General features: G+C 38.2%; 1 protein-coding gene across 17 annotated transcripts in view; it reads right to left on the bottom strand.

Annotated features, from left to right (window-relative positions):
- Positions 1-7,872: 7,872 nt before the first annotated feature.
- The window catches only part of Foxp (forkhead box transcription factor P), a 408,547-nt gene continuing 392,354 nt past the window's right edge, over positions 7,873-24,065 (bottom strand). For 9 of the 17 annotated variants that reach the window (XM_076779178.1, XM_076779040.1, XM_076779070.1 and 6 more), the window contains 4 exons: positions 19,618-19,793; positions 16,784-16,859; positions 16,543-16,655; positions 7,873-12,548 (listed from right to left, as the gene is read on the bottom strand). In XM_076779178.1, the coding sequence (XP_076635293.1) occupies positions 12,299-12,548; positions 16,543-16,655; positions 16,784-16,859; positions 19,618-19,793 (615 nt within the window). In that variant the 3' untranslated portion in view covers positions 7,873-12,298. Of the gene's footprint in view, positions 12,549-16,542; positions 16,656-16,783; positions 16,860-19,617; positions 19,794-22,916; positions 23,048-24,065 lie in introns of all 17 variants that reach the window. The other 8 variants (XM_076779089.1, XM_076779106.1, XM_076779142.1 and 5 more) reach the window with 4 other exon arrangements.

Here is a 24,065-nt window from a genome sequence, read left to right as displayed (position 1 = left end):
GACTCAACCCGAAATATGGTCCGTGAATTGTTAATTATGTTTATAGAGTTCATAATTGACGATGACTATGTAAGGGAAGAGCACGTGCGAAACAGATGAAACATTTTTCGCGATTCCGATTGACTTGAACGTCAGAAACGTGTTAATATCAAACGAAAGCATTAACGGATAGTAAAGGAAAGTACTACGAGCGATTTTGAACATTAAGATGACAATAATTAAAAATTACGTACCTCATTAGACGCGAAGCCTGTCACTGCATCTCATCACACGAGTTTCCAGAAGACGAATGATGGACAGGAACGGACGCGTCTCCCTCGGGGGGCAAAGAGTGGGGAGCGGGTTGAGATGGTCACGTAGTCCAACGTCTCGACTCGGCTAAACCTAATATCGCGAATAACTGAAAATAACTACAGTAAATAAATATAATAAATACAAAAAGATATCAGATTAACAATGAATTAATGATTTATTGTCTTGATATCCTTGTGACGTCACAATAAATAACAGCCAATCACAGGCGCTGGTTGAACATCGAATATCGATCCGTCAATCGACACAAAAATAACTAGATCGATTGAAATATATTAATTATAACTATAGAAACATATAATGTGTTAATATTAACTTTTAATCTAAATAGCAATCAGTTTCTCATATAAATGTTCCTTTTGTGTATAGTATATTTTCGAAAATTATTTATTTCAGTTATCACTAGATTTACATAAAAATCTATCTTGATTCTGTGTCGATATCATTGGGCTTGATTTATGGTACGAAGTTGGTAGTACAGACATAAACGAAGTAAGAAATAGATATCCCAAACGAACATTTTTTCGTAACACACGGATTAAGGGCACAGACAATGCATGGTGGAGATGTGTAAAGCAACTTTTTTTTCGTGTCGCTCAGACAAGGAATTTGTAACCCAGCTGCAAGGTGAAGTTGAGAGTCCGGCGGCCGCGAATATAAACAGAACCTAACCAAGCGTTGAAAAAACAACAAACGTATCAAATGATCGACCCTGGCTTACGAATGCTTACAACGGTAATAATAAAATTACTTTTACAAAATAATGGAGAATATAAAATAAATAGATACATACAAGCAATAAAATACGACTGTATTTAGTACAAGACAGAGTCCTATGACGCAAAGGAAAAACATCGTGGAAAATGAATATCTTTCTATATTCTATATTTATTATTTGACTATTGTTGTTGCATTCACAAAATTTGTATAAAAATCATTGATAAAAATAGTTATAAATAATATATTTCAATCGATCTAGTTATTTTTGTGTCGATTGACGGATCGATATTCGATGTTCAACCAGCGCCTGTGATTAGCTGTTATTTATTGTGACGTCACAAGGATATCAAGACAATAAATCATTAATTCATTGTTAGTCTGATATCTTTTTGTATTTATTATATTTATTTACTGTAGTTATTTTCAGTTATTCGCGATATTAGGTTTAGCCGAGTCGAGACGTTGGACTACGTGACCATCTCAACCCGCTCCCCACTCTTTGCCCCCCGAGGGAGACGCGTCCGTTCCTGTCCGTCATTCGTCTTCTGGAAACTCGTGTGATGAGATGCAGTGACAGGCTTCGCGTCTAATGAGGTACGTAATTTTTAATTATTGTCATCTTAATGTTCAAAATCGCTCGTAGTACTTTCCTTTACTATCCGTTAATGCTTTCGTTTGATATTAACACGTTTCTGACGTTCAAGTCAATCGGAATCGCGAAAAATGTTTCATCTGTTTCGCACGTGCTCTTCCCATACATAATCGTCGTCAATTATGAACTCTAACCCAGACCATATTTCGGGTTGAGTCGATGTTTAATTAAGTTATAGGTACATTTATTTCAATGCATTGAGTTGTAATATGTGTTTTATTGCTGTTACAGATTCTGATTGTTCAAGTTCGACTGGAAGGGTCGCTATCGACATGCAATCGACGCCATGTTGGGAAATGGCAAATGGAAGGAATTGAAAATGGAATATTGGGGAAATCAACTTCATTACAACAAGTGAGTTTGTACCTACGTATGTTTACATATTTTTGTGTTTTTATCGGTCAAATTTAATACTAAATCTATAAATAGACATGTCTGAGTGATTACTTAATTATTTCTTATTTCTTATTTCAGTATTTTTTTCAGCAATTTTAGTGACCGCGCGCAATGCGGTCGGTAGAGTCAGTGTTTGTTGCGTAGATTAGTTGATTGTTTTTCGAAGCACAGTCGCTTCGAGTAGAGTTTCGTTTATACTTTAGGCATACGCGAAGGTCGAGTCAGTGTATATTGCGCATTTGTATATTTTTTCCAGAGCGTCGTGGCTCTTTGATTTTGAAATCGCGATAGTAGAGCCTCTTGTTCGCTGATTTTGATTTTCGGTCGCGTTAGTTTATCATTTTTTTAATATTTCTTTCTCATCTTCCTTTTAAAAATTAAAATTACTCGACGCCGGTGTTAGAATCACTGCATCACCAAAGAGAAATATATGTATATTAAGTGAAAGTCTACGAATAAAAAACGTAAGTATCATCCTATTTTATACTCTGCACCTTTAGAAAAAAGTAATATTTTCAAATTTTGCCAAGGATTTAAAATTTTTTAAACGATCAAAAACCTGTAATTAGTTTTGAACGTAGTATCTTCTATATTACTTTATTAGATGCATACCTATAATTTGTACAGTAGATTATGATTGTTTTCTTGCGCTTTACAGACTATGGATTTCATCCTTACATCCTGGAAACCAGAAGGACCATGCAGATAACTTGGGCTGATGTATTTCACTGGGCAGCATCATTGTCGTCGTAGTCAACGATTGGTGAGTCGCATGTGATTTTTGTCCCTCCGGTCCCCAATCATGTTGTAGGGCGAAAGGTCCGAAACAACACGGGTGCCCGGTTGTATACGTAGTATTTTTGGCGAGTAGTGACCACGGGTATTTTTTATACCCGTGAATAGGAACATATGTATATTGTTTTATTTTATAGATCAGGCTAGGGTCTTTTTGTGCTCCGCGATTTTTAATATAACATGAAATTTGTCAGAACAAAAAAATAAATTCTTTGACTTGTAATATTGATTGTATTTTATATTGTTCGTGCTTCATATGAAAATATAATTTAATGACTTATTATCAAAGGCATTAAAGTCTTTTCTTATTCAAAAATTTGATGTTACAATTCATGTACAAAAAGACGTTTCGCCATGGGTAAATTCTTGAGTCAAAGTAACATGCATTACGTACTACTTTCATCTTTAAAAAATACGCTTTGACAACAGAATTGCTCAAGAGTTAAATATTTTCATCAGTTTGTTTCAATAATTTTTCCTTACATTTTCAAAGTAAATTATTTTATTGTAAAGCCATTCGTCTTAGAAAATTCAATTTTAATCAGAATAATTTCCTTTACTAATAATATTTTTCATTATTATTGTATATTAAAATTTTCCTCTTTATTTATCAGAAATATAAAGTCCAGTAAAAGAAATAAAATAAGAAAGAATATATAAATACTATTTCGTTATACGCTAGTATTTACAGTAACCATTTTTTCTAGTTCAGGATTTTCAGGATACCTTTCCGTGTTCATTGCCTAAACTCACCCAAGTGCCCAGGTGCTACTTGCGTGAGCGAAGGCAACGAGCACGATGACTTAGTTTCTAAAAATTCCTAATAATATCTATGTGCGACTGACATTGAGTTAGTGTGTCGTGCGCGATGCAATTTCACATGTGTGTGTGTGTGTGTGTGTGGTTAGGCTGTGGAATTGCGTCGTTTTAAAACTTTAATATAATTTACAAATAAAATTCTATTTCATCTTGCTCATACATTTTGCATGTTCAAAGACAATAACATAAAATATTTAATGAAACGTAGATACAATTAATTTCTTGATTTTAAATGGCAGAATGCAGAAAATCATTTTATCAAAGCTTCTATTATTTGAAAGTTACTTGAAATACGCAATGATCGCTAGTCTTTGTCGGTTGATTTCAGATTTTGGTACGTAAACATTAGAGTGTGAATGTTGTGTGGAATGTTCGGGTGTCGGAGGAACCCCGGGGCGTCCTCTCTAGTGTAGGCTTTTGCGCCCGGACATTATGTGTGAGAACCGTGGAGCATATGTTTGCGAGAATGAGTTTTGCAATTTTTTAAATATAGGGTTAGGTAGGTAGGTAACTTACTTTCTGGTATATGTGTTAGATGTAAGTAGGTAGGGTCAGGGCAGGGCTGTCACAGGTCCTGTACCTGTAGTTCGATTTGGAGAATCGAAACGTTAGCCGACCCAAACGGATTGTACCGTTTGTTTTGGTTTTACTTTCGGTTCTTGAAATCGCGCGGCTTTACAGTCGCTCTTCGCTGTCGCGTTCGTTCGCGGTAGGATCCCCGAAACGCTCGTCCCGCTCGAGTTTCTCCACACCTGGTCCGATAACGATTCGTAGAATCGTCGGCGGACTGTGTATTGCACGGAATCTCGAGCGTAGGTTTAAGTTTCAGGCTCTGGCAGGACCGCCGAAGAAAGAAGAGACTCTCTCGGGAGTCGAAGAGGCCCTGACAAACTGTCGCAAGAGTGGGCTGCAACAAATGGCTCTTCATCTTCATCTTCGGATGAGAATGGAGAGTTATTCTATGTTCCTATTATGTCACTGTTGTCGCCTGTAGTTGTAGTACTTATAGTTTTTCAGATGGTACCTTCTCCAGCATCACGAAGCAGCCTGGAACGACTGCACGCATTAATAAAATTAGCGTTGCGCATTATTAATACGCGATTTTATTAGTGTCGCGGTATATGAATATTATCGCGTTTGCTTTCAGGATAGCGTTGCAACTAAGATCAGTATATCACAATAACAGTTAGAGTTGCGAACGATGAATATTTTTAGCGTTTTCTTTCAGAGTAGTGTTGCGAATAAGAATTAATACCGGTTTGCTATTAGCGTTACGGAGTAAAAATTATTCGCGTTGCTTGGCTAGTTATCTTTGCAAATAGTTAGTTTTATAGATAACTTTACAGTTGTAAACGATGATAATTTTTCGCGTTTTTTTTCAGGGTAGTGTTGCGTATACAAACTCATTTCGGATTGCATTAGTAATTGCATTAGAAATGTAGATATTATCGCGTTGTAATTACAATGAACCGGTTTTGATTACTTTTAGATTTGCGATCGGTTACATTCCTCGCGTTTACTTTTGGTGTAGCGTTGCGTATAGTCACTGATCGCGTTTGTTTTAATGTAGAGTTGCGACGTATAGAATGCCGTAAGTATAGTGTATAACACTGGTAGTACGTGCATCAGCATTACGAAACAGCCTGATGTATTATATTTTAAAATAAAAAATAGAAGATTTGCGGTGTACTTGTCAATGAGGTACGTCCTTAGGTATCTTAATAATCTTGAAATTTTGAAATAATCTTAATCGATTGATTAGTTGAATGAAATTAATCGATTGATGCTCAATTCTGGACCGTACAACTTTCATTCCTTTATAAAATATTAAAATTTATGTAATTTCCTTTTCTATTTCACTTCCTTTTGTGTTTATTTCTAAATCTGTTGGTAACGTTGCGAGTGACATGAAAATGGTAATGGGGCACTAGAGCCCCATAAAAATGGGCCGAAAAAATATATTGGGTGAAAGGTGTAGTCGTATACCTAGTCTGTGATGAAAGGTCTACTCGCATACCTCATCTGTGGTGATACGGTACTGTGCCTCTTTATACCTTCAGTTGATAGGAAAAATTTCTGTTGTACCACATTCTGGTATATTATCGATTGTAACAATGTGAAGATTCTGCTTTTATCGACTGATAGTAACGTAAAAGAAACCGGCAAATGGTAATTTAGTTACGAAATGATTGATCGTTTAACAGATCAATACTAAAAATAACCTTTGATAGATATTGAAGTATCCATAGAACGGAAAGTGGTGTTTGCGTGCTCGTAGTTTTCATTGATATTTCGTCGTACGGTCGACACGACTTGCGTTTAAAGAAATTTAATTACGAGGAAACTGTCTCGAAACAAAATAAAATCGAAAACGGAAAAATTTGATGATCACGAATTGTTTGCAGTTCTTTTATTAAATATGACAAACAAGGATTTCGGAAACAAACAGTTTAGACAGCTTTGAATCCTCATGTTCACGAATTGCTGTTTTATTAAATATATATACATATATATATATATATAAATATATATTATTTATATATGTGTATATATATATAGATATATATATATATATAGATATATATTCTTCTTCAAGACGATTCTATTAGATAAAGACTTAATTCTAGAGCTTAATTCGAGCTAGAAAATGCGATTCCTTAAGTTCTCTATTTACAGTATGATATAAGTCCTTCCGTGATCTAAACACATATACCGTTAAACACATCAATTTACGTGTATAAATCTTGACGTACCTAACAGGATCGTATTTTAAGCATATACAAACGATGTCAGTCTTATACAAAGAAAGTACAGTGAAAATTATAACTCTCGGTACTTACAATTACTACTTAATCGATAAGTAACTGCTATCCTTCGCTACCTTTTTTTTCATTTGACGAAAAAAAAAGGTCGATGAAACAGTTCAGAGGTGGTTGTTTTTCTTTTAGTAACACATTTAATTTTTCTTGGTAAAATCGGTACATTTTTACAAGGCAACTTATCATACAATACTTAATAAAGTAATCCAGACGATAAAGTTCTAGGAATTTTTTGTTGAATAACTCTATAAGTGCTCGGATTTTAGCGTTCAAGAACTTCCTCGTTTTTCATACGGCACAGGATAATACTGAAAAGATCCGCTGACGATAAACCGACATCGAGATCCGTATCTAAGCAACGAGAACAATTTCAAAACTAGCTCGAGGTACGCGTATTCTGTATACCGGTGTGTTTCGAAAAATAGATTCACGCGATCGTCGAATTATATGCTCGAAGTGATTTTTAAATGTCCGACCGCGCAGCTTGGCGAACGTTTTATTCGCGAACCCGTGCAAACGAAATACGCGCGAAACAAGGTTAATTGTTTCCTAGCGAACGAACATTGTTCCCGAGAAAGTATAATTTTTCTAATCCGATAAACGATAGAGTCAACGATTGTGTACGAAAACGAGTAAAAAGTATTGAGTTACAGCACTGTTCACTCGACATCCCTAAAAATCTGATATGATCGCGATGGCTCGTTACACGCTATAACGAATATTAGAAGAATTCAGCATCGACGCGAAGAGAGGAAACCGATACCTTTGCTCGCGAAGTATTATCTGGCCGACTAAACGCGAAGAATACATAAAATCGATGGAACCCGGGGGCAATCTAAATCCCGTCTTTCCTACGCTCGTACGAAAAAATTTAACCATTCTTTTATACAGACCTATTCGAAATATACAACAAACATAACAGGGAACGTTTAAACATGTACAATATAGAATATTCGCAAGGTAACAGCGGCTACTATACAAAAAGGTTCGTGAAACGAAAAAACATCATCGTACGGTCTCTCATCTCGTGCTACTCCGTGGATCCGATTACGAAGAACATCGCGTTCGCTCGATATCGATCGACTCGATCGCGGGTGTACATATTATTATTATTAATTTTTTTTTTTTTCTTTTCGTTTATTTTCACGACCAAAACGGTCGTTGGACAAAACGAGAAAGTGTCTTCGGTCGTGCTGCCCGGACTCGTGAGAATCGACGGTCGTCGCCTTCGTCCTCGGGAAATTCGAGATTTCAAAAGTAAAAATTAAATGCAGCCAGGGAGGGGATACGCGCAACGTTATTCGTGTCCGTGTGTAGTACGTGTGTGTGCGCGCGCGTCTGTGTACGTGGATGTACGTGTATATATATAGACTTTTATATACCACACTATTCGATAAACTCATTCATCCGCAAAAAAATTACGCAATGTTCGCAAATCCCTAATGCCTCGACGAGTTCAACTATTTACAGGAGAGTCCTCTTCTATGTTATATCAAGTCCTTAAATCCATTATACACAATACATATAGACTTAGATTATGTAATAGGTTGCGTTACGCGAAAGCGAGCCCAAACGGCACCCCGGCGATCGCGAAAATTTCATTTTCCTCTTTCCAACGGATCTTTTCTCCTCGTTCTTTCCTTCATTTTCCGCGAGCCAATGTTCGATGACGCGCGCGTGGTCGCACACACTCACTCGCACACAAGTTTCGCATTATCCCTTTCTCTCTTTCTAATACTAATCGACGAACGCGAGTCGAACTCGACTCCAACCCGCTTACACGACACGGTTTTGGTCATTTTACTTTGAAATTGATAGTAATCGATAATGTTCACATATTTCTGCATTTTCACGTTCTCAAGTATACAAATTTATTTATTGTACGAGTTGAAACTATTTTACGAAAATTCGAATACAGCGAAGGAGAGAACATACACGTATATAAAAAAATAAATACGTTTTTAATATGTACGCAAGTAAATGTCTGGTAACAGGAGAAGGTTCAAGGTAGTATTATAATGTATTAGGTCGTCCCATAAGTTCGTGCCGTTCGATATTCTGATCTTGACGAGGATAAAATTTATAATTTAATTTCAGGGGATTCTAAAGTTTTAAACATATTAGCATCAACGATTCGTACAAATTTGAAACAAACAGATATTGTATCAAAGCTCAAAGTTTGGATTTTACTGGCTTACGGAACGAAATTTTCCTGATCGTACTTGTACCTGATTGCATGAATATTTTTATAAAAAATAAAATACAACAGTTTCCAGGTTTAGTATTAGGCAAACAATTTGAAAATGTTAATGGTTTAATAAAAAGCGTTGAACTACATTTTAATAAAAAATCAAACAAATTTTGTAGCAACGATACAATGGCTTTGCCAAAGGATGGGGAGGGAGTTGCCCAACGAGAAGAGGTTCACTGTTGGTCATAAAATTCCCTTACATATTTAAAATATTGCTTTAAGTTGTAATGCAAACCTCGGTACGAACATATTTGACGACCTAATTGTTATTTTTGGAAGCTCCCCAGAACAATATATAAAGTTTAGAAATTAAAATGCAGATCGTAAATGGCCGTCACTGTATGTGTACGATGTCTTGTAGAACAAAGAACACTCTATCGACAAAGTGACCGATTGGAAAAATCGTATCGTGCGAGGGGGCTGTTAGGTATCACGAAGGGGAATGAACGATGCGAATAGATGGGCTGAAAACTAACGGAACTTAAACGTCTAAGCTATTTTACACGCGGAATGGACAGAGTGGTTAATACAGGAATGAAAATTGCAGAATGATCGTGACGTCGTTTAATCCCAAAGTTCGAAGCGACACAATTTATTTAGGGGTAAATGAAACGGGTAGCGCTACGAGTCGATTTCGTCCGGGTTGACCGATTTTATCGGGTTAAAAATACAGATAATTTGAATTCTCGCTTCGCGCGAAACTGATCCAAATTTAATGGTATCGTTGAAAATTAATGCCACTTCAAAGTCAACACTCGATCGTTTCGCTCTACAAAGCTACGGAATTTAATATACTCCCGGGTTAAATGGAAATACGAATTCTGGCCATTAAAAATAAGAATTTCTCTTTGGAAGCATGTTTAAAAATACTTCCTACAAAAGATAATGTATCTTCTAGGGTTGTGGTTTTATTTGGACTGCAAACAAAATTTCTAGTTTTAAAATGGAGAATACTGCAAGAGTAGAAAGAATTTACAAATTCACTCGATAATACGTGCAACGCTTGTCTTCACAGTGGACGTCATTATTTGGAACAAACTATTTAATTATATAATTCTTTCCTATAGTTTTATAACTTTAGAAGTCAATGTCTCTAGAATGAAGCCGTTGCAACCATACTTCCAGAGAAGCATCTTTTCCATTTCAAAGTTCTAAATTCACTAGTTGACCCGGAAGTATATGGGAATGATTCTTAAGATGAACATCGCTCCTGGATTGGCCTGTTCACCTTCCGTACTGCTGATGAAATTCGACACCAGTAGATATTTATACAGCGATTTCGTTGGGCTTCGAAAAAAAGCATTGTCTTTTATATAAATGGTCGCCGACAAATGTTATTTCTCGGTAGAAACGTTCATTTTACGAATCATTACTGTATTTAGAACCAAAGCTCAAACTGTATACTTGTATATGAGGATTTCTTTGACATTGTTACGTTCAGCTTCTTCGTTAAGTAGTCTTGTTTCTTTATTGTCGGCTTTCGAGGGTGTTTCGAAGAATTTCCTACTGCGGAGAGTTGAACAAATTACTCTTTAACCCAATATATCTACCACAGCTTAAAAGTTTAATTACGTCGTTTAATAAAGTTTCCTGTATTCAAAGAAAAAATACCAAGATCGCGATAGAAAAATGTAAACAGTCGTGGTTTCGATCGACTCGTCAGCGTCCCCGACGGTTTCTGTGTCGTACGACTAACCAGTCGCCCTATAAATGCTAAGACAAGATGTTCGTCTCGCGTCCCTAGCCACTGACACACCGCGACGACGCCGCAGCGGCGGAAGAGTCTCGTCCCGACGCATCCCCAGGAAGCACGGGCAAACTATCTACACGCGCGCCCGTCCATCGTACCCGCGAACTAATTAATATACAAAAATATTACAAACAAACGTGCCCCCACGCTCCTGTGCGCGTCCCCCGCGAACGGAGCCTCCCGCTGTCGATCGCTGCGACGCGTTCGGAAACAACAGGACGCACCACGCGGCGTCAACGACCTCCGACCTGGGAGGTCTCGTAACGGATCCACGTGCTCGTCCATGGGCACGCTTTCGACCGAACTCGTGTTTCCAGGGGCTCGAAGATCGACGATTACGGGCCCCCGAACGCTCCCGGACGCGGTTCCGTGTTTCTTTTTTTTTTTTTTTTCGAAAAATTCGGAACCGAGTTCGATCACGCGGGATTCAGGATCGGCAAGTCTGTGTCGGATGGGCTTGGGAAATTCGGATGGAGAACGGAGAACAGGGCCATCGACATCTAATTCCTTATAATTTCGATACGTATACGTATTAATATATGTATATGTATATGCGTACATAGTAATTTAATGTATTTATAAGTGTCCAACGCGCATCCGCTTCCGGTTTTGCTCGTGGGGGGCCGTCCTCGGGCCTCGTTTCGTACGCTCTAAGCTCGAATTTTCCGAATGGTCGTCTTTCCTGCGTAACTTTTTTTCGTAAATTTCGTTTAAAAAAAAATGTCCATCGACACGGGACACGCTACTTACGGTTAATCTCCTCTACTCTATACAATACTAAGCGACGGAGCGCGGACGCTTCTTAAACGTTTAAGTGTCTGATATAAGAACGAGGCACCCTTTTCGAAAGGGGTCCCCGGTTTCATTTACATCGCGAGAGACATTTGCGATCTTTTTCCCCTTAATTTACCACGATATATATTAAAGACTAAGTGTCAGTCGTTCCCGAGCGCGTGTACCCGCGTTCCGCCATTTTTACGCCACCTCCCCTTCCTTCCTATTTTCCTTCGAGACTCCGACGATCGATGATCGAGAACAGCTGGCGAACAGTCGAAACCGGTTGCACGGCGGTCGATGTCAGCTTTTTAATTTTAATGCCAGCGCGTGCACGCGGTGGTACCGGAAGCAAGAAACGAGGCTGCGAGGATCGACAGCGAACGGAACGCGGATGCGTTTCGTTTCCCTTTCTTCATTTACTCGCTAATGCAATGTACACGAAAGAGAGAGAGTGAGAGAGATACATATGTATATGTATATATTTATGTTATATAGATATAACCGCGGTTCCGAAATGAAACGGAAGGATAGAACAGAAAATACATCGTTGTTCGCAATTGCTTGAGTAAGGATATGGATCGAAGGATCGCGGTTTCCCGACACCCGTCGACTCTCGTCGACGTGTTCGTCGCGACCGGCTCACGGAAACCGTCTCAGTTTTCCGTGCGCGCGTGTTTTGTGTATTTTTTTTTTCTTTTTTTCTTCTTACGTGTTTCGTTAGTGTTCCTCGTTATTTTTCGTTACCTTTAAAGTCGCTTCTAACGCGTCGCGGCTTCGGATATGATGAATGCAGGGGGAATTTCTTACGAAGGAGGAGGGCTGGGTGGTCCTAGGGGCCTTCGTCGTCGTCTTCCGCGTTCTCTTCCTCTTCGTTCGCCGGCGTCCTCGTCACGCTCGTTTCCTGGTCTCGGCTCGTCGTCGACGCGAAAGAAGGATGTTATCGTTCTTCTCTCGCGAACGGGCCTCGACGCGACAGCTCGAACCTACTCGTTGCTCGAGAAACGATACTACGCCTCGATCTGATCCTCCGGGGTCATTATGTCGGGCGCCATCGACAGGTCCTCGGCCATGTCCTCGTCCTGGCCCGAATCGTGCCCGTGGCTCTCGGGATACTCCCTCTCGTCCACCTGATCCTCCTCGCCCTCCTGCTCAACAGGCGCGTCCACCAGCTCCCGCTTTATTAATCTCGTGAGTTTACCCCCCTCCGGGCTCTGGCCCTCCTGCTTTATGTGCACGGCTGGTTCATCCAACGGTGACCTGCACATTTTGTAAAAAGAAATATATTCATTGAGAGTACTGCTGTCTAGACCGTCATTTTATCGGCCTCATTTGTGATTTTTTTTTAACGCTGGACAAGCTGTTTTGTACTGAGATTTTGTAAATACATTTATTCATCTTATAAGCATGCAATGTATTTTTTTCATCAAAAAATATTAAAAATTGTGAGAGTTATATTTTTTATCTACTATTACTATTATTCATTCATTAAGGGGGTATTGCTATCTAAGCTGTTACTTTTTCGTCCTTTTTTGTGATTTTTTTTAATGGTAGGCAGGCTGTTTTGTACTGAGATTTTACAGATATATTTATTCATGTTATAAGCATGTATAGTATTTTTTTCATAAAAAAATATTAAACATTGTGGAAGTTATAACTTTTTGTTTACTATTATTATTATTCATTCATTAAGTGGGTATTGATGTCTAGACCGTCATTTTTTCGGCCTTTTTTGTGATTTTTTTTTAACGCTAGGCAGGCTATTTTGTATTATTTTTTTCATCAAAAAATATTAAACATTCTAGGAGTTATAACTGTTTTGTTTAAGGTGCTCCACTGGCTTCCACAATCCCAGCTGATCAAATAATCTGAATTAGAGGGAGCTAAACTATCTTTATTAGGAAGAGAGAAGTAAAAATCTCAAGAAATCCAGAAATGGCGGTACTTCAAGTTTCTAATTTCTATTTTTTAATCTTTGTTTTGTCTTTAGCATATTAAACAAAATAGTAAAACTCAATATTTTTTAAAATCTCTACTTCCATCTCTAAATCTTGAAATATCATGGAAGTCAGTTTAAAAAAACGCATTTACACAAGAAGTTATGTAACTCCCACAATTTTTAATATTTTTTGATGAAAGAAGTATTGTACATATAAGATGCAAAATTTCAGTACAAAACAGCTTATCTATTATAAAAAAAAAATCACAAAAAAGGCTGAAAAAATGAAACTAGACAGCAATACCTCTTAGCAGGAAAAACCCTTCAGTACAAAAAGAAGTAATAATAAAAATTAGAGAAAATATTATCCCCTATAAAATTTAGTAAAATCATTAATTTATGCTGCAAGGATAGTTCTAAACTTCTTACGTATCTGTTTTTGTGTGTACGGAGTTAGCATAAATAATTATATTTACAGAATAAAATACAGTGTGATTTTTAAATATTTTGATGGTACATACAAGGGGAACCATTGAACAATTACTGCATATGAAATATGGCCTTTGATTGATTTATTCGCAAACACAATATTAGTAACTTTCCCTCTATTATGCAATGTTTGGAGATTTGTATTATTAAGTGAGTCATCAAAATTATACGAGTAGACAGGTATTGGGCAACCATTTGCACTCTTCCAATGCTATTGATATTAGTTTTATAGTATGGAAACCAAACGCTATTGCCATATGTTGATTGAAAACGTTAAAATCTTGTTTTTCGACGATTGAGAACTGCAAAACCTAAAATTGATCGTAGTACTTATTCTTGTAACCTTGTAGAAATTCATGAATCATGATCAGATCTATTTTCTTTACTAACTGACCTTGAGAAATCACTTTTTTTAGGTCCTCAATAAAGAGTCACCCACATTGAGCAAACACTAAAATGTTGACAACCTTTAGTTTTATATCTTTCTTTGAGAGTAGACCAATAAAAGGAATTTCGTTCGTTCGATATCATGACAAATAACGAATAAGAACACTAATAGATGCACACAGTGTTCTTACATTTACGTAATGAAGTATACCAATATAAAGAATAATAATATTTCGCCCAAATAAAATTCAGTCCAAGAAAAACAGCTCCAAGAAATTACCAGATAGAATCGAACAGAGACGTTTGGTTTCATGGAAGAGAATCGTAGAAGCAATTTCGTGAGGAATTCAGGCAATTTTGTCTATTGGAAATTTATTCTCCTCATTTGGAATCTTTCGTGTGACGCGTCGCGAAAACGTGGGAGAAACTTTCCTAAATATCTTCGGACTTCGAATAACGTATTTGTTGACAGAACTACAGGGAAACTTACTGGCGAACGAAATAACTTCGAAACAACGGAAATTTCTATGCGACAGTAAAAGTTTGGAAACAGTTAAACTTTCTGGACGAACAAAACCGTTTCGAAATAAAGTTTTTAGCCAAGAAAAATGCTTCGAAATAATAGAAACTTCTATCCCGGTGTCTGGTTCTATTTATATTAAATTTCGCGATTAATAATTATAGAATAATCTTATTTCAACCCCTCTCTCTCTATCTGTATAGTTTGGGTTAAATTTTTGTGTTGTGTTGTTCTTTTATATTTTATGTTTCTTTGTATTTTTAATTATTACTATTCCATTACACCTAGTGTCTCATTCTTTTAGGTGTTTTTTCTATTTTTGTTTTTAACGAATTTTTTCACTATAATGAAATAAAAAAAAAACATGAAAGAGTGCCTTACAATTTAATTTAAATTAATATTGCTCACATAATTAAGAATTCTCCAATTACATCTAGTCTTATCATTTTATGTTTTTTCTATTTTTGTTCTATTTTTGTTCTTTTAACGACTTTCTTCATTACACAGAGTGTTCGGCCACCCCTGGGAAAAATTGTAATGAGAGATTCTAGGAGTCAATATAAGACGAAAATCAAAAATACCAATTTGTTGATTGAGGCTTCGTTAAAAAGTTATACAAAAATAAATGAAAAAATTTCAAATCATTTTGAAAAAATTGTTTTTGGTCGCGGGGGTCAATTACAATCATTTTTGGTGAATACACATACTCTCGAAATCCTATCCACTTTTGAGAAATAAATTCGAGTAAGTGCTGAAAGTTTTGGGTGAAAAAAAAAGACTTTCGAAACGTCTTGGAAAAATTATTTTTAGTTGCAGGGGTTAATTGCAAGCATTTTTGGTCAACAAACATACTCCCGAAATCCTACTCAGTTTCGAGAAAAAAATTCCTTACCGAAAATATCATTTCTGGCTAGAAATGTCTGCCCGCATTTTCATGTGAATCTTTAAAACGTCATAACTTCTGAACGGATTGGACGATTTTAATGTACAAAAAGCCAAACGCCGCGTATTTTAGTGGAGAATATGTACAAATCGCAAAAATATTCGAAAAGTTGTTCCTTGACCCCGTAATGTTAGAAAAACCCCATAAAAATGGTCCAATTTTCAAACAGCCATAACTCCTAGAATAGTGAATATATTTCAATGAAACTTTTTTTTGAAGTAGGGCTCATGGGTACCTACAAAAAGGTATTAGACAACTTTTCTGCAAGGCGTCAAACAAAATTACCAAAAATGAAAAACGAATTTTTAAGAAAAATCGATAGGGGGTAGGTGCTTAAATTTTTCGACGAAAAAAAAATTTTTTAATTAATTCTGAAAAAATTATTTTCGATTGTGGGGGTCAATTACAATCATTTTTGGTCAATAGACATACCCCCGAAATCTTGCGCATTTTCGAGAAAAAAATTCAGTACGGTCGGAAATTTAAACGTTAATAACTTTTTAATGAAGCCTCCATCAAAAAATTGGTATTCTTGATTTTCGTCTTATTTTGGCCTCTAGAATCTCCAATTACAATTTTTCCCAGAGGTGGCCAAACACCCTGTATAGAAATAACAATACATAAAAGATTGCTTTACAAACTAATTTAAATTAATATTGATCACATGATTAAGAATTTCCCAATTAAATCTGCACACATCTGTATATTTAATATCTTACATCTTGGTACATTCTAATTGAAATAATTCTTTTTAAATAGCAGAACATCAGTTCCGTTGATTTTAACTAATAAAATACAGAAGATAGATGTTGCAGAGATGAATTTAAAACTATCAATGATAAAACCTATCCTTTTAATTTATTTTTAGCGGACGGAACATTCTATTTTTCCCTAACCATTAGATCGTTGGGACAACTTATGAGATTTTAAATATTATTAGTAAACAAAGGATACCAAATTTGTACGGTTTACTCACATTAAATCGTTGTGTGCTAACACATGCTCCTTGTCGGGACTCGTCGTCGTCGACGTGCACATCGAGTTGCTCAGAAAGCCCATGTTCGAGTCACCGAGCGCCGCCTGGAAATACTCAAATTGCATCAGATGATTAGTCGAGACAATCGTTCGTTGTGCCTATTATCGAGATTACGAAAGACACGTTAATATTATAAATGGGAAAAACCATATCGAAAACTGCATCGATCCTAAACAGTTACCTGGAGATTGGCGTTTAATGCGTCACCGTACATGGTCGGGCTGTGCGTTAGGGTTGGACTCTTCGACGGGACACCCCTACATATCGACAGAGAGAATACTATTAGTAATCGACGGAAATTCGGCTGTGAATTGTTTCCCTGAAACCAAAACGCGTGTATGTAAGCTCTATTCTTTTTTTTTTCTTTTTTTTTTTTTTAGTTTTGTGTCAATGTATACGGGTGGAATAAATTTTTTTTTTTTAAGAGTAAATTCGGTGGGGGGTGTGGTTCGGGGTCGGGGAGAGGGTCAGGGGTAAAGATAGAGCTTTGTGTGTACAATGTGTGCACGTGTGATCGAGTTTTAATATGTAAAGGTATATAGATAAAGAGAGAAAGAGTGATAGAGAAAATGGAAAGATAGATAGTAAGATAGATAAAGAGAAGTATAATTATGAAAAAATGTATACACGTATATATTATATTAAAAATGAGATAAAAAGAGTGGAAAAAAGAGAGAGTTCGAAAACTCTTACCCGTACAACCGGTTTCACTCGCTCGTCCAAACGATCGGCTCTTGGCTGAGATTGAGCGAGATTAGGTGGTAAAAAAAGTGTAAATGTAGATATATGTATATATTGAAAAATTTCAAAAAATCGCTCCCGTTTCCGTGGATACTGTTCGCTCGAAACGAAGGAGACAGGAAAACAATTCCTTTGCTTTCTTCGTTTTTGGCTTCGGAAACAACGTCGTGGCTTATAAACGGCTCTGAGGCTTACCTGTGCTTACCTTCGTACGATTTCGTCCGAAATTCCTTGTTTTGTGATTTTTTTTTTCTTTTGGTACCGAACCCCGATCGAACGACGTACCTTTTTCGAAAGGCACGAAAAAGGTACTCTCGCTCTCTCGCAAACAATCACCACAATTATACGTTTGTTTTAATGAGAATAGAGAAATATTTGCGTGTAGATTTGTTTGCGAGAGACGGTTGCATGCGAAGGAAAAATATAAGAGAAAAAATATTTCGCCTAGAGCCGTTTATCAAGTGACTCGGAGCGTCCAGTGTAGTAAAGAGAACTTGAAAGGGAAAAGACAGAGACAGATAGAGAGAAGTAGAGAAAGAGACAGAGAGACAGAGAAGTAGAGAAAAATAGTGAGAAGTAGAGTGATAATGTAAAAAGAGAAAATTGTTGAAAAACGTTTATTAAAAAGACGATTAAAAAAGTACAGAAAATTACCGGAGGTTGCAAAGTTAGTACGTAAACCGTGAGAGGTACCTGAGTTAGAAGAAGAGTGGTCGTAGACGATGAACGAAGAATTCCGTATCATCCGAGATTGCAGTTGTGACGCTTAATTTACACAATTTACACATGCGCGAGTAGCCCTGACACACATGATCAGTCACACCGAACACCACTCTCACGTCGAAGAAGCGTACTAAAGGCGAACGGAAGAAAAAAAACCAAAGGCGAACGACGTGTGTAACGGAAAACGAAAGAAAAAAAGAAAAGAGAACGCATACTTTAACAACGCCTTTTGTCATCGACACTAAGAAAGTAAAAAAAAAAAAAAATAAAAGTAAAATGATACAAAAGCTTCGCCTTTCCCTTACGAGGAACTATCCGCCAAATCGCTCTGTCTAATGCTACACGCTACGGTTTGCTCCTCAACAGCGAAAACAAAAGAGAAAAACATCGAACCCAAGAAAGAAAAAAAAAGACGCGACAAACGCTTCGTTCGAATGGAAAAAGAAGTGAAAAAATCAGCTGATAGCGAAACGGAGAGATAAAGTCCGAGGTTAAAAATGAAACAAGGTGCAACGAAACGTTTGTTCGCGCAAACACTTCCACATTCTCCCAAGACACTGCAAACGCCACTACGTAAGCACCATACAATTATAAGCACAGTGTTTTCAGTGGTAGGATAGTCTTACGGGTGATTTTCTTTTTTATCATTATTATATATATATTTTTTTCTTAATTTATTTCAGGGACGAATATTAGGATCCTCGATTATCCATGCGAGCAACCACTAAACACATCAGAGATCCTGCAGCATGGACCAATCGTCCTGTGGCTGGGCTCCTGCAGGATCGTTCAGGATTTAAGCTCTCTCGGGTGTGCTAGAGCCTCGGGCTACGGTTCTAGTGACGTTTACGGGGATGTACTATGAGGGCTGTTTGGGACGTCACGAGCAGAGGTGCGCGTGATATTCAACCACCATTTAACCGCGGAGGGTTTCTAAATTTTAATCGAAGCGGTTGTTGCTCTCTGACTTTTTAAAATCCACCTCGAATTCGATCAACTAAATTTTGTTTGCTGATAATAAATTAGCAATTACCGTAGCACAGTAGAAAAGAACAAAGTCTGCGCACCTCTGGTCACGAACGGAGGAAACTGAGACGGTTCTACGGTGGTCCGGTTCTCGGGGAGATGGATTCTAAAGGCGTTCGAGGCAGGCATGATGCGGAATTCGTTTCCTGGGGATTGGATAAACTGCGTAGAGTGAATCCCTGCTGCCTTGGAAGTCACTTCGCGACGGGTCGCTCCGGAGAGCTCGATCGCGACGTCGTACGGGCGAATTCAGCGTCAGAAAAGGAGCGCGAGGATGCCGTAGAAAAGAAATTTTGATATTTAGAAATCGTTGAGAGCGACGGGAAAACCGGAAGAGTTCGAAAAGATTCGGTTCTTTTTTTTGAACGACAAAGGCAGCAGGTACGAGAGGGGCGTTTAGTGGTTCGTTTTGTAAACAACGACCAAGCGAAAACGTCCCGGTCGCCGCGTTATAAAAGATACCGCGGTAAGGTCAGAACGTCGCGCCAGCCAGCCAGCAGAATTCTAAAAAGTGGTAGTGCTTACTGTGCGGAGAGGTGGGGTGGAGTGGGTGATGGGGTTGGGTCATATTTCCTGGGGCGGCCGCGGGACAGATGCCGCCGCTTTACGAACTCGGCGTCGTCCACCATCCAGAATGACCCGAAGTCGTCCTCATAGCGCACAAAACACTTGTGCAATGATAGATTGGTGCGGATCGCGTTCTGTATACACAGACAAGACCACCAAGAAATAGAGAAAAAGAGAGTAAAAAAGATAAAGGTTGTTTCTGCTTGTTGTCGTTGAAATTTCTTTAGCTTTTAAAATTGTTTTTTTTTTTTGCTTTGTTGCTGTTTCGTTTGTTTTTTTTTCTTTTCGTCGTAGGGGGGGTGTTTTTTCTTAGTTTCTCTTTCGGTTTTCAACGCTCTATCCATCATATTGCGTCGTGGCTCGCCGGAGGATCGCGCTCCGACAACGCCCCCCGTGTGTGCCTTCGTCGTCGTCGTCGGTCGTCGTGCGTCCTCTCCTACCCGGAGGAACTCGACGTCGAGCGACGCCGCGTAGTCGTATTTCCGACGTTCCAAAAGTATAATAACAAAGACAGCACAGACTCGCAAAAAATAGAAGGGGTAGAGAGAGACAGAGAAAAGAGAGTGAACAAAAAAAAAATACTTTTTTTTTTGTAAAAGTAAATACGCAGTAAGGCGAGACTGCTCCTCTCACTACCTGACCAAAGTGCAATTCTGCGGTTCTCGGCCTGCACTGGGGCGCATCCCGCATCCGGCTCCCGGGTATTCGAGACTAGACTCGGGCCAGAGACATTGGCCCTGCCAATTCCCGATCGGTTAGTCGCTGCAAAGCCCACATGCTTGTTAAAAAGCACACACCACGGTTTTACTACGGTTTTCTTCCACACGAGCAAACCGGCGGCTCCCTTCTCGCAATCATTCCCAGCCTCCTCTCCTCGTCGAACCTCATGATCATCGACACCCACACGCGGCCCAGTCACGCACCACAAACTGACGGCTACCATCGCACACGAGACGGGCAAGTATAAAAATGTTCACACGCACACGGGACCAAACACAATACTAAGCCAGCTTCCCGAATACAATTTCGTAACGGACTACTGGAGGACATAGAAATCTCGAAAACCACGTTTTCATGAAAGATGTACAGGGCGATCGCGGTACTACCAGAAAGCTGGCGATTCTACGCGTCGAAAACGTAGAATGAAATATCATCGTACGGTGCTTCGTTTTCCAAATAATTGAATTTGAAACTTCGTCTGACCATCGGTTGATATTTCTACTTGCAGAAATATCGCCCCACGAATACTCAAACCCGATTTCTCTCGAAACGAAGTCTCTTACGAAAGAAATTTATTCTATGTTTTCGACTTATTTTTTCGCGTAGAATCACCCTCGTTTTTGGTTGTACCGTGATTATTAGAAACACTCTGTATTCGATGTATTTATAATCGGAACGGAGAAAAAATAGACTTGGTCGACTCGGAGGAAGTTTCTCTGGAGAATGATCTGCTAACGAGGATCGCGTTGTCTTATTCATATTGTCTGAGATACCTCGAGCGTGTTAGAAACATTCTATTATTTCCGTACGATCTAATTTTATCGGACGTATATCGATGATCTGATAATTTTTATTTCAAACTATCGTGTGCAGGTGTTTAAGATTCTAATGGTGTATTCATATAGTATTTGATTAGGTTTGCATATTTTCAATGCGATATTTAGTATTTATTAACGGTACTCTTCAATTTTATAGGAAACAGAAACATTAATTTGATAATCTTCAGACAGAAAATCAATTAAAATTCATGGTGAAGGTTGATCAACAAATATAAAAGCAGTTTTAGAAATTACCACCTTGGTTTCTCGAATTATAATAAAGGAAGTGACAAAATTAGACAAGAGATTACTATGCAAAATAGTGCATAATCGATTGAAATTAAAGTTTGAAATTACAGAGACAAAAATCGAAATCAGAATAGAATTTTTCCCCTCCATTTCGACTAGAAACAATCATTTCTTGAAGCATAGGCAAATTTTATTCGCGAATACCGAATAAAAATTTCAGATTCGTTCGTGGACTTGTAAATTATTTTAGCTTACGAATAAACCAGAAATTTTTATTCGTTATTCGCGAACAAAATTCGTTCAACTTTGGCTCTGGTCAAGAGACGAGGGAACGTGGTTTTCCCGACACGCGATGGCTTAGAAAAGCCTAGGAACGTTCGCGAATTGTAACACGGGAAGCTCGGTGTTAGCAGACAGACGTGTTACAGACAAACGACGCAAGCGATCGACAATACAGATTATTACGGCGAGACAGGTATATGAGAAAAAAAAAAGAAACGTTTTATATATACACACACGCGCACAAATCTATACGTATGAATGCGCACGCATAAGATACACAAAAGGGTATATAGAAACATATAGATATGTATATATATTAAGAGAAAAAATAAAACAACTAAAGTGAGGGTCAGGGTCACGATGTAGGGTCTATTCGAGAGAAACACATCGTAATAGATAATAGAATAAATGAATGCACAGTGGAACGTGCGTGTATGTGCGTATACATACATACGAGGCTTGCACACGCACGCGCGATGCGCGCGCACACACAGTAAACCTTATGAATAGACATACATATGTATAATAAGTAGCTATGAAAAATACGTGAATATAGAAAAAAGCTATATATATAAATGTATACGTATAAAAAATAGAAATATTAAACACTATTAAGAATATATATATATAAGCATTAATATACATAGAAAAATGTATATATAAATATTAATATATATATGTATAAAGAAAAAAAAATGTAAAAATATGTAAAGATGTTGCTATATATATATACATATAAAAGATTGTAAAAAATTGGCGGTTTAAATATGAAGGGAGTCGGGGGGTTAGCGGTACGAGTATGTAATAAGAGTAAAAGCGATTAAAGTGAGTATGTATAATACATATATATATATATATATAAATATCTATAAATATGTAAAAAAGACATAGATAGAAAGAGAAGAAATATATAGAAATATTAAAAAACAAGGATCTCGTTGGCGTGGAGGGGAATGAGGGAGAATGAGTAACGGGAGGCGACCGAGGGCCGATAATTTTCTGAGGGTTCACAGTATTATCCGTTCTCAAGGGGTTTTTGAGGGGGGGGCCAGGAAGATATTACGTGATATCAAAGAGAAAAATAGATAGATATAATATCTATAATATAATGGAGTGAGAAAGAGTAAAAATACGCGGTTGTAATTTTGTTTTGATTGTCGGTGGGACGAGGGGGGCGGGGCAACGTACCCGGTCGTGCTGCAAGCGCGTTGAGGACGTCTCTTGTAAAACTCCACTTCGTCCACCGTCCATACGGCGCCTTTCACGTTTTCGACTCGCATGAAACATTTGTGGAGAGACAGGTTGTGTCGCACTGCGTTCTATACAAAATAATACACAGACTAAATAAGCAACGCAAAAAACGAACGAAGCCAACTCAATCGCGAGGCCGGCTGTCGATCGGGGCACGGGTTCGATGGCGTGTTTTACAGGCGGTGTCGTCCCCGACATCCGATACACGACGATCGTGATGATGATGATGATGATAATGATGGTCCGATACACACACGCCGTAATAGACGCGGGCGGTGGATGATCCGTTTGTCTCGAGGAGCCGTCGAGCATGGACAAGGTTCATAGGGGATGCAACCGATTCGATTTTGTATTTTTTTTTCTTTTTTTTTTGTATTCCGTTTCCCCTTTCCTCCCTGTTTAGATAAGCTCTGTATATCGTGTGTTTTGTGGAAGGAGATATGTCTTTGTCGGGGAGCCGCCACCTCCTGGTCGCGCGAGAAACGCGAGCTCCTTTTCTATCGTCGAGGTGACAGCCCCTACGACTGTTTCTGAAACCTACTCGACGAGTCGGTCAGAGAGGAACAAGAAAGCTGAACGACCCGACGCAACTGATGAAGAATAAAATTAGTACGTCGTGCGAGAGCAGAAAGGATACCCGGCGATGGTCGCGCAATGACAAGGCCGTAAGAGGACATAACGAACCAAAACGATTAATCGAAAGATACACGGTATGTGGCATTCCTTTATCGTTAATGCACAGCTAGTCATCTAAGTCTAGGGGCAACGACAACAATTATACATGCCGCAGGGCCGTACAAAATTCCAAAAGAAAGAGAAGTAAAATATATATATAAAAAAAAAAAAATAAAAACAGAAATCAGAAAAAATTCGACGACGACGTTGCTCGATGGCCGCCATTCCCCGTCCGCCCCCAACCAGTAACCGTGGGTCGCCGTGTGACAGAGCCTTGTGGTCGTTCTTAGTCGTACGGTCGTCGAACCTGTATTTTTTTTTTTTGCATTGAAAATTTTCTTAGATACACATAACCATGCGAGGCGAAGCGTCATGGCAAACGTCGATTACTTCCACGCTCACTCGCACACA

This window comes from Colletes latitarsis, chromosome 2 (genome assembly GCF_051014445.1).
Source record: "Colletes latitarsis isolate SP2378_abdomen chromosome 2, iyColLati1, whole genome shotgun sequence".
Taxonomy (NCBI): domain Eukaryota; kingdom Metazoa; phylum Arthropoda; class Insecta; order Hymenoptera; family Colletidae; genus Colletes; species Colletes latitarsis.
The sequence above is the reverse complement of the archived record's forward strand: the minus strand, read 5'-3'. Positions and strand labels throughout refer to the sequence as shown.